At 47.5% G+C, this 10,888-nt stretch overlaps 4 protein-coding genes across 4 annotated transcripts; 2 read left to right on the top strand and 2 right to left on the bottom strand.

The window, feature by feature from the left end:
• Positions 1–4,267: 4,267 nt before the first annotated feature.
• Positions 4,268–5,335, top strand: BDV59DRAFT_201788 (asparaginase; the record flags this gene model as incomplete). The annotated part of the gene is made up of 1 exon (XM_073693891.1): positions 4,268–5,335. One exon carries the CDS (start codon positions 4,268–4,270, stop codon positions 5,333–5,335), a length of 1,068 nt encoding a protein of 355 aa, XP_073548383.1.
• Positions 5,336–5,805: 470 nt separating this feature from the next.
• BDV59DRAFT_201787 (uncharacterized protein) lies at positions 5,806–6,825 on the bottom strand (the record flags this gene model as incomplete). The annotated part of the gene is made up of 1 exon (XM_073693890.1): positions 5,806–6,825. The coding sequence occupies one exon, from the start codon at positions 6,823–6,825 to the stop codon at positions 5,806–5,808; it is 1,020 nt and encodes a 339-aa protein (XP_073548382.1).
• BDV59DRAFT_177714 (uncharacterized protein) lies at positions 6,672–7,407 on the bottom strand. Its single transcript, XM_073689660.1, has one exon. The coding sequence runs from the start codon at positions 7,154–7,156 to the stop codon at positions 6,953–6,955; it is 204 nt and encodes a 67-aa protein (XP_073548381.1). The 5' UTR covers positions 7,157–7,407; the 3' UTR covers positions 6,672–6,952.
• Positions 7,408–7,583: 176 nt separating this feature from the next.
• Positions 7,584–10,856, top strand: BDV59DRAFT_193085 (uncharacterized protein; the record flags this gene model as incomplete). Its single annotated transcript, XM_073692160.1, has 2 exons — positions 7,584–9,208; positions 9,770–10,856. The coding sequence occupies 2 exons, from the start codon at positions 7,584–7,586 to the stop codon at positions 10,854–10,856; spliced, it is 2,712 nt and encodes a 903-aa protein (XP_073548380.1).
• Positions 10,857–10,888: the final 32 nt, after the last annotated feature.

The following is a 10,888-nucleotide window of genomic DNA, read 5'->3' as shown; positions in this document are numbered from 1 at the left end:
TAGTAGTCGTCGGGGTCGTGGTAGTGGTTGTAGGAGTAGTCGTGGTAGTAGTGGTGGAAGAGGTGGATGTACTACTACTGCTGCTATTGCTAGTAGTCGTAGTTGCAGTTGTAGTAGGTGAAGTAGTAGTGGCTGTGCTGCTACTACTGCTGCTAGTAGTAGTAGCAGTAGGCGACGTGGTTGTGCTTCTGGAGGTAGTAGGTGAAGTGGTTGTGGGCGTAGAAGACGGCGACGTAGTCGTGGTCGTGGGTGAAGTAATAGTGCTACTAGTAGTAGGCGAGGTGGAGCTGCTGCTGCTAGATGAACTGGTTGTGGTAGAAGATGAAGAAGGAGTCGCCGTGGGTGAAGTAGTAGTAGATGAAGTGGTTATACCCGTGCCAGTGGCTGATGAAATAGATGAAGTGGACGAGGTAGTTGTGCTAGGTATGGAACTCTCCCTTCCGTTGCTTGTCGAGGAGGGTTCCGTAGTTAGACTCTGAGAGCCACCAGTAAATCCCGATTTCGTAGACTCCGTGCCTTCCTGGTGAGACGCTGGTAACGATCCAGGAAATTGATTATTTGTTATGCTCGTCCCATGCTGCGGATTTTCACACACAGTCAGGGTTTCATAGACATTTATAATCTCTGTGGTGTACTGCGTTGTAGTCAATTCTGTCGCAGCAACTAGCACATCGTCAGAGAAGAAAATGAGAAATAAGTATAGGTACACCGACCATTCGGGACGCATATAGTTTCAGTGCAATGTTCGGTGACTACAACTGCTGATTGTTAGGATTGCTACTATACTCAGGAAATGGTCACTCACTTTCGGGCATACAAACTCCCTGGAGAGCTAGGAGCCCAAAGAGGGATAAAAGTTTTCCCTGCATGATACGTTCTGAGGACACTTGTAGTTCGAGGTAATAAATCGGTAAATACAATACACTCTTCCAGAATATGGATAGCCTCCCAGCCTACTGGGTCTTCGATTTTATATATACGAGCTCTCCCTCTCTTTATGACACACTTAGTCAGCCACATGGAGATATAACGGTAGTTAACTATTTATCTCTAGTCCTTCTAATACGCAACTACTCTGCCTATCAGTTATAGAACCTTCTTCCGGATTTAGAAATGCCGAAGTTGATAGGTCCATAATGCAACGGCAGAGGTTGCAAAAAGAAGCGCGATCAGTTACAAGTCCCAGGAACGATATAGGTGGAGTCGATTCAAACTTAAATTAATTAGCGATGCGTGTGCCCTGAGCCATGGAGTAAGAACTCGATATTAATGACGTCATTGACTATCTAGATTTAGTCTTTGGCTGAAGGTGGTGATGGCAGGAACGGAAAACTACATACCACGTGGAATAGCTGAAACCAAATCGAGGTCACGCCTTCAAGGCATGTTCCGCCGGAGATTATAGGGCCGTGCCAATTTAATGTATATATTATCGGGTGCGTCGACAATCCTACAGATAGCAATTTTCAATCCATTCATACCTGTCACACCGGGTGCGCAAGTAAACGATTTTTTAATTAGGCGGGCTGTGTACTGCTGAAAGATACAGATAGCTAACATGAAGCAAACAGGTATTTTATAATTTCCTTCCTACTATGAAAGAAAATATTGAGATGGGTGTCGTTGCATCCAGGGTCCTTACCCTATTATGTAATATACTAACTTAGTCGAGTGGATTGGTAACATGAGGTCAGCGATATGCCTCAGTACCCCACTTGCACGCATATGTAACGCGTCGGAGCTGCATGAAAAATTTGATAAGGCCTGGTCTCTTTCTTTCAGATCCACCGGTGATGTTCCCACATTCATTGGCATATGACAGATGACTCCCGGAAATTGACCCATAAGATCTAATACTTCCGAGAGATTGTGACGAAAACTGGGCTTGGAATTGGCAGCGCCATGCAGCACCTGGCTCGAACTTCGTAGTAATGTAGACTTAGACAGCTTCTGACCGGTACCGATCTTTCGATTTGATCCCATAATAGCAAGGGTTTGTGTCATCCTAACTGGCTGTAAGAGATTTCGTCTACTAATCATTGAATTCCCCGTCACCAGGTATATGACAGGATTGCTACATAGCCAGCGTAGTGAGAACTTCAAGCTGTGCGCCATATATGTCGTAGTTGTATGGTTGACTACCAGCGACTACCGCTGCTTATCCTGGGTCATAGAACTTTGAAGTTAACCACTATACGATATATGTACCATTCTATAACTTCGATACATGCCGGTATACGGGAGGCTTCCCACTGTCAAGAGAACGTCTGTCAAAAGCATGGATGTAGGAAAGTCGGCTGGTATACCCTTTCCTAAAAGTATCGCCGCAGCAGCTTGGGATGCCCGGAATGCCTTTATCATGCCGGTAGCATGATATGTGCCCAAAAAAAAAACTGGTGGCTACGTCCACAGAATGGCAAATTACCAATGAACGGTATCCCATCTCGAGTGAAGCTCACAATACCGCTCCAGGAATAATCGATATTGTCACCTGCACCCGGCTTCGATGCGACAATGGTTTGAAGCAGCGTCGAGATTTGGCTAAAAGCAACTAAGAAACTCAGCAGTCTATTGCTGTCACAATTCTTGTATTGCTTACGTCCGTTATGGTAAATGGCCGTAATGACTTTCCGATATTGTCCAGTATGCTCAATGCAGCCGTCAATATACTCGGTGGCGAGAATAATCTTGCCGGGAGCGAAATTGGAGAGCTCGCCATGCGCCAAGTACGAAAGTGAGTGGTGATATTCTTTTGTTTCTCAGAACATCCAGACAGACATGCAAAAGGGTATCTGGTGGAGGGGCTAATATGTATGGCAGCATGCGGGTTTATGCAGCACCCTTGATCAGCGAGAGAAATGGCCTGAACATACTATCCAAACCATCGCGCTGGGAGCGACTGTTCGATTGCCTATGGTACTGCGCACAACATGAACCCGAACACGCTGCAGCTGCAGCCTATGTCGAATATATAATTCAGCAAGCACATGATATTTACATTCAACTGGTAACCAGCACCTCAATATATGAAGAGAGTCAAAATTCTATCACAGAGTCAATCACTCGCGTGGGGCGCTTTGAAGCAACTCTCAAGGCCTTCCCTATAGTGTCGCCCAGCAAACAAGTTCTTGTCTGGGCGACATTTATAGCGGCCTCAGATTGTATTTTGGATGAGCACAAAAATTTTTTTGAAGGTTATCTGATGGAGAAATACAATAGAAGCAGGTTTGTCAATGTGCTGGAGGGACTTGCGCAACTACGGTATATATGGGCTAAACGGACGGAAGGGATAAGATGGACCCGGACCCATCTGTTGCCTCAAGCAGGAGTGTTCCTAATGTGAAAAATATAGTGCGATATGCCGATATGAAGCTAAGAGATGTGGAGTCCATATTTTGCGAAGCAACTATCGGCATCTTGCAGAAATGATACCTAGGCTTAACTATCCATTGGACTTTGTAGCTCGCCGTAGTTCTGTCGACGGTAATACTACCAAAGGATGTCAAAAAAAAGATACGTTTGAGACATCTTTACTACCGGTGCAGAATGCCACGATATGGACTTTGATGCATAGTTTTTTACAATTTCTCTCTCGGAAGAATCGGCCAATACAAAACCGTAGTCTCGCAAAAATGACATTGCTCTCTCTGTCAAGCGTGAACTTTTGGATGACCACGTCCGCGAAAAACCCCTTCCGCAGACCAGGTCCATAAAGTGCATTAAGCTTCTGATTATGTGGCGACTCCTATTTAAACACCAGAAAATGGTTACTCAGCGAAAAACAAGGAGGGTGTGCGCTAATCTAAACCAGTAATTATGCCTGAGGCAACTAGTTATTATTTCGTCAGGAACCGAAGGGCTCGTTGCTTCAGTAGCACATTCCAGATCAGTATTTCGATCGTACGTTAGCTCCTAGTCCAGGCCTACCTTATTCTGTACTATAATTTTCTGGTGATTGAACGCAGTTCTGGTACAGCAAATAGCGGCCCGCCCTCGCATTTCTTAACCGAAATGGAAGAAATTTTGCGAAATGTCGATCCAACTCAACAGAAGAAATTCTTATTATGTAATAGCCAATGCGAGTCCTTATGAAATGAATATTATTATTATATCGGGGAGCCGAATCATCTTGGCTGAACCTGCCTCACCCCGAAACTGAAAAATATACACAGAATAACTGATACCCGTAGAACAGAATAGTAAGTCAAATCCGTCTGTCACACCCTGCATTGTTTCTAACGAACCCAGTACAACCGAGAACCCTAAAATGGGAAGTCACATCGAAGATTGTATCATCACGGACCGGGGAGGCATTGTCGAGAATCGTCATATGGTCCATGCGGCGGTAGTTGATTCTAAGGGCGGACTGCTCCACGCCGTCGGCAATCCAATGAGAATGACCTTGGCGCGATCCGCAGCTAAACCAGCCCAGGCACTAGCTATCATAGAAGCTGGAGCGTTTGACCGATTCGCTTTTGATGACGCCGACCTGGCCCTTATGTGCGCATCACACAACAGCGAGGACAGACATGTCTCCCGAGCCCGCGCAATGTTGGCCAAATCGCAAGCCCGAGAAGAGGATCTCCGGTGTGGAGCTCATCCTGCTTTATCAGAGACAGTAAAGACACAATGGGCCAAAGAAGATGTCAATCCAACGGGTGTTCATAGTAACTGCTCGGGGAAACATGCTGGGATGCTTGCGGGGGCGAAGGCTCTGGGCGCCGGCGTCACCGATTATCACCTCGCAGATCACCCGATGCAGGTCAAGGTGAAGCGTGTTTTTGATGAGCTCTGTAACGTGGGAGAGAGTGAGATATATTGGGCGATCGATGGCTGTAACCTTCCAGCCCCAGCCTTCCCGCTACAGCAGCTAGCACAATTGTACGGCGTTCTTGCCGAGGCTGCAGACGCAGTTGATAGCGGCTTACAGCTGAGACCGAGATGCCAGAAGCTTGGACGTATTTACAATGCAATGTCAAGATACCCGGAGCTGGTTGCGGGTGAAGGTCGATTCTGTACCCTTCTCATGGAGGCTTTTGAAGGGACTGTCGTGGGGAAGCTCGGTGCTGATGGATGCTATGGAATTGCTGTACGAGCATCGGAACAGACAAGAAGCCTTGGGGTAAATGGTGCCCTTGGTATCTCGGTCAAAATCGAGGATGGCAATATCAACATTCTCTATGCGGCCGTGATGGAGATATTGGATCAACTTCAGATTGGAACGCAGCAGATGCGCCACAAGCTGAGGATATTCCACCATCCAGCCATTTTGAACACAGCAGGAGTCGTTACAGGCCGTGTCACCCATACATTCAAGGTAAGGTCTGTGCCTTGAAGTTGCTGGAAGGGTAAAAATGCGACATGGGTGCCTGGGACATAAATAATTGAGATACCATAAACGTACATGGAGACTGTATGGTGGGAAGATTACATTGTGTATCGCCGGAATATGTACCAATACGATTCCTTAAACCCGAAATAACGTCCAATGAAACTTGAATAAATCTATGTCGATCTGCGCTGGTATAAAAATAAAAAGAAACATGACATGGACATGAATTCATACAGTAATTAGCCGAGACAAAAGAAACGTTTCAATCAATGCCATTGACGAAGCTGTCGTCAGAATCGTAATGAACGGGGTTCGCAAAAATATGCGTCATGAGTTCACGCATCTCAGAAGGAGGTATAGAACCACCCATTGAGCCGCCCAATTCAAACTCCGGCGGATCCTGGTCTTCATAAAAATTCTAATAAGGATCCTCATCATACTCATCAAAGTCCTCCTCAGGACCAACGTAACCATCACGGGAAGTGGTAAGGCGAAATATCGTACTTGACTGTGGTATCTTTGAACAGATCTCGCAGGGCGAAAAAACCATCGGCAGGAGTTCCACCTTGTGGGATTACTTGGCCTGGTAACTTGACTGTTTGGGAGAGATCCATTGAACGGATTAGGAAATGCTCCAACAGCGGAAGAGAACCATTTTTGTACTCCGCGGCAATTTTGTGCGTCATGTTTCGGACCGAGACATTGCAGTTCGAGATGAAGAAGGTTTTGATTGACGGTGGGAGCTCCGGGTAAGGCGTGAGAAGCCAGTGGCTGACTCTGAGGCCTTCCAGCCTGGAGAAGGCTCGGAACGAAGGAAACTTGGCTGGAGAGTCAACAGACAAAAGAACACCATCGCCAAGGTCCCATGAATCACCGAACTCAAGTTGAAGGAGTGTCAGCGTGTCTCTGTGCGGTAAAAGCGCGTCATATATAAAGCGTCCGTCGAAGTCAACCTTTCTATCTGTTTCCAGCGAGGATCTCGAAGGAGGCCTCTGTGACCAATTGTCGATAACGAAAGTATTCAGAGCTTTGCAGCACTTCAGAAGCTTCGTGACGCTCACGCGATCTAGGTCGCAGAACTCAAGATGAATGTTCTCTAACGATAGCGCGCCAGGGACCCAGGAGGTTGGGAAACTTTTGCCCTTCAGTGAGCTGTATTTCACATTTAGTTTTTCGACTGGCCGTTTGAGGCAAAATTCATGGTACTCGCCGACGTTATACCCCAAATATAGGTCGGCATCCCCCTCAAGTTCGAGGGTACGCAGATTGGCCAGGAAAGCCGGATCATGTAATAGTTGTCCGAATGGATCCATCATAATCTGACCCCCGGGGAAGGCAAGGACACGAAGTTTCGGAGTTAGAGTGAGCAGTATGGCCATTAGTACGCTGGGGTCTCTCTTCTCCACGGCCGACAGCCAGTCTTTTTCGTGGTCCTTGGGCAACTGCAGGACCCGGACCACACCCGCGAAGAGCTTGGAATCCTGGGAAGACATTTTTATACAAGATATCCCGGAAAAACGCCCAATACGGGGTATACACGAACAATGTTAACATATTCGCCAAGTTTGGGGTTGGAGATGATTGTTTTTGTAAAGCAAACTAGCCTCCTCAGACCGCCGTCTAGATCAAGATCCCAAAAATGATTAAACAATAATGGCTGAGCCAAGTCTCGAAGCTTGCGCGAAACAAGACAGAGATTTGATAACTCGAACTCCTCATCCCATCATCGAAGTACGCCGGTGTGCTCGAGTCATGATCCTTCTCAATGACGAAACTAATACATTGTGATAAGATTTCATTCGGCAAATCCAGTAGATGAACCATTTCTAGTGGTTTCGTATCCAGATGGATCAAAGAATCGCATCTCTAAATGATGTCGGAACGTGAACGGAGTCGAAGCTCCCGAAGGACATTAACGCGTCAACACGAGCGCGCTTCATCACGTGCGACAGTCTCACCTATTTGGGCGGTGTCATGCCTGAGGTTAACTTTCTGCTCGTTCTCTTACGGGGGACATGTAGAACACATCAGACTTGCGTACTCCCTGCCGAATAAGCCCTAGGGGCAATTTAGGCGGTTCCTTCTGTCCCTCTATCGCATCTATCTATTTCGGATCTCGCCTGCATTAAGGGTTATAAAATATCCGCGGGTATTGCGGGCGGATCCGCAACATCCGCCATATGACACCTGCACTCCCCAAACTCATCCTAAGACTCCCACCACTGAGTACGTATCTCTTGGCGGATACGTGATGTCTTCTCTTCCCGCGGATTACAAGCGCAAAAGGTCCCGGGTCGCGTGCGAGCCCTGTCGGGAGCGAAAGCGAAAATGCAACGGAGATATTCCCTGCTCCACATGCACCAGCTGGGGTTACGACTGTCATTACAAGTCTCAGAGACGAATTAGGCATGCAACTTCAGGAGTTGACGGTCACTCTGCTAGTGCGCCGATAGTATCGCGTAACCCAGCCCCATCGCATGCCCCTGACTTCGTCGAGTCCCTTGAGGCAAATTCGGGTGCAGCGTTTGTAAGGAAAATTGCACTGAAAGCTGATCCTACCAATGCCCCCAAGTTGAATTTGTTTGGGTGGAATATCGGAACCCGTACATTACCCTCCGGCTTGGGGACTGTCTCTGTGGTTCCAATCGTCGATTTGGTGTCTCTTGCCGAAATGCAGTCGTTAGCGAATACCTATTTCAGCAAGATAGATATTTGCTATGGTTTCATCGACTCTGCTACGTTCTTTTCGCGTCTTGATACCCGCTGGGAATCTTCATCTGCCGACGATTCTTATGATAGCGTACTTGCTGGTGTCGCAGCGTTGGGCTTGTTATTCTCGGAACGAAACATCAAGATCACGGAAATGTGCTTGATCGAATTGGCGCGGTCGATCATGGATTCATATCTTAGTCGCGAACCCCCATCGTTGGATATCGTGACAGCATGGGCTCTTCGAGTGGTGTACATGCGCATGACCGCACCTCCCTACCCGGCATGGATCGCAAGTTCCACCTTGATGCACTTAATCGAGGCTGCAAAACTACAGCATGAGTCACCGCACCAGGCTGGTGGCCGTGAACAGTGCGATCCCGACATTAGGAGAAGACTTGTCGGAGTGTCACGACACTTGAATCTCTGGATATCTTACGATCTTGGTCTTTCTAGGGTGTCGTTGGCCAACGATTCCTTGGTGCTCCCGTCATCCAGACCTGGCGATTCTACAGTGGAATTGCTCAATCTCTTTCATGTTTCCGCCAGCCTAGGTCCCGAAAACGAGAACAATGATAAAGATCTTGAAGGTGCGTTATTACGTACACTCAGTGGAACTCATACGCAGCCCCCGTCGATTCTTGGTCAGTGTAACCTTGTCCTCTGCCTCCTGCGACGTCTGCGTATGACGAATCTCACTGCGTCATCTGAGACAATGATGCAGATTCTCAGTCTATTTACTAGAGCTCTTGACTCTGCACGTGCAATGCTTGCAAATTGTTGCCCGTGGCACCATGTGGCCAATGTACCATTCCAGATGATCACAGTCATTCTCGAGATGGATACGAGTCCAGCACTAGCAATCCTTCCAAACGCTTTACAAACCCTGAAGCTCGTCGCTTCCACCTATGATACGGATACCATGCAAGAAGCATATAGCACTGCTCGTCTCCTGATCACGCTTTACCAAAGGCGCCGGAGTGAAGATACAAAATTACTGGGCCATCTTTTAGACGAACATCCCCAAGAGCCGGTCCCTCCGCCCCCTTCCAGAGCAACACTTCCCAATCATGACGAAGTTTCATGGTTAGAAGGTTTGGTTGCTGATGTTCCGACATTGCAGGGTGTTGATATTTATGAATTCTTGCAAACAGAGATGCTTCCACCGTCGCATCACTCGGATATTTTATGATGCACGCATATGATACAGTTGAATTTATTATATTCACCCTTATTTTGTATTGGTAATTTCGATCTCACTCTCGCCCGTCTCTCAGTGTAACTAGCCTGAATGAATATCTCGATAGATTCCTCTGCGGCTTAGACTGATGAATTTCTCTACGCCTATTTCTCTAAATTTTGGGCATAATAGAGATATTTCTCATGATTTAACGGCCACTTCGCGGCATCTGAACTTGATAAATGCACGGGATGCGGGGTCTTTTGACCTGGATGATCAATTAACTTAATACTTATAACAATTCTAAACCTTCGTCTCATGTACATAATAATAGTTGTGTCCATATTACCGATCCGAGTCTGTAACGATGTCCTTAAATGGTCACATGTGAAGAGGATTAGGTTCTGATCTGTAGCCGATTCCCGTCGTTCCCGCAATAACCGCTTTCACAGAGCGGGTCCCTATAAGAGTCACTCGCAGGAATACGGCCGGGGATACTACGTCTTCTTAAAGTTATCAAGTCCCATACTTCTGAAATTGAATATCAGAATGTCACGATTACTGTCGCTGGGCACAAAGCTATCTCACTCGTACCCATGGGTATCGAGTCCCTTTGTGGTGGGTGCGCCGATGCGCATCATGTCAGGGCCATCCCTGGCAGTTGCGGTTTCACGGAGCCGTGGGCTTGGCTTTATGGGATCAGGGCCTAAAACGGAGAATATTATAGGGGATCTTGAAGAAGCAGCAGCCTTGGTTGGCAGGATACGCACTTCATCCTCAGTCTTTGGTTCAACGTCGGCATCAAACCCTCTTCTCCCTGTCGGCGTTGGCTTTCAGCTCTGGAATGATGAAATAGAGATCGCTGTTGCTGCGATTGGCAGGTTTAGACCTTGTGCAGCTTGGCTATTCGCCCCACGCGGAGGACAGAGGGACATTGACACCTGGTCCCAACAAATCCGGCAGGCTTCACCTGAGACCCAAATTTGGGTACAAATAGGCAGCGTGTCTGAAGCTAAACAACTTATATCTGGCGCGGAAGCTCCCGATGTAGTTGTTGTTCAAGGTGCTGAAGCAGGAGGCCATGGAAGAGCACATGACGGAATAGGACTTATCACGCTGCTTCCCGAAATTTCTGATACGTTGGCTAGGTATGGAATTCCTTTGTTTGCGGCCGGGGGTATCTCGGATGGCCGAGGGGCAGCGGCAGCACTATGCCTTGGAGCCTCTGGGGTGGTTATGGGAACCCGATTTCTTGCGGCAAAAGAAGTTCGAATCGCTCGCGGATATCAGGATGAGATTTTGCGAGCCGGTGATGGTGCCGTGACTACAACGCGGACAACACTGTATAACCAGCTGCGCGGGACGCATGGATGGCCGCAGGAATATAGTCCGCGGACCATCATCAACAGATCATTTGTTGAACATCAGGACGGGAAGCCATTCGAGGAATTAAAAGTCCTTCATGATCAAGCCCTTAAATGTGGTGATTTGGGCTGGGGCCCTCAAGGTAGACTCGCTACGTATGCAGGGGCATCTGTGGGGCTGGTACATGACGTGAAGGGCGCTGGTAATATAGTTCAGGATGTGCGAGAGGAGGTTTTGCAGTTGCTTTTTCCTGCAGAGAAATCCATTTGAAGCACTTTATGAGATCTAAATTAGATTGCTAT

This window comes from Aspergillus ambiguus (assembly GCF_047715705.1).
Source record: "Aspergillus ambiguus strain CBS 117.58 unplaced genomic scaffold BDV59scaffold_14, whole genome shotgun sequence".
In the NCBI taxonomy this organism is placed as follows: Eukaryota; Fungi; Ascomycota; class Eurotiomycetes; order Eurotiales; family Aspergillaceae; genus Aspergillus; species Aspergillus ambiguus.
Note: the sequence above shows the minus strand (reverse complement) of the source record. Positions and strands in the feature narration are given on the sequence as shown.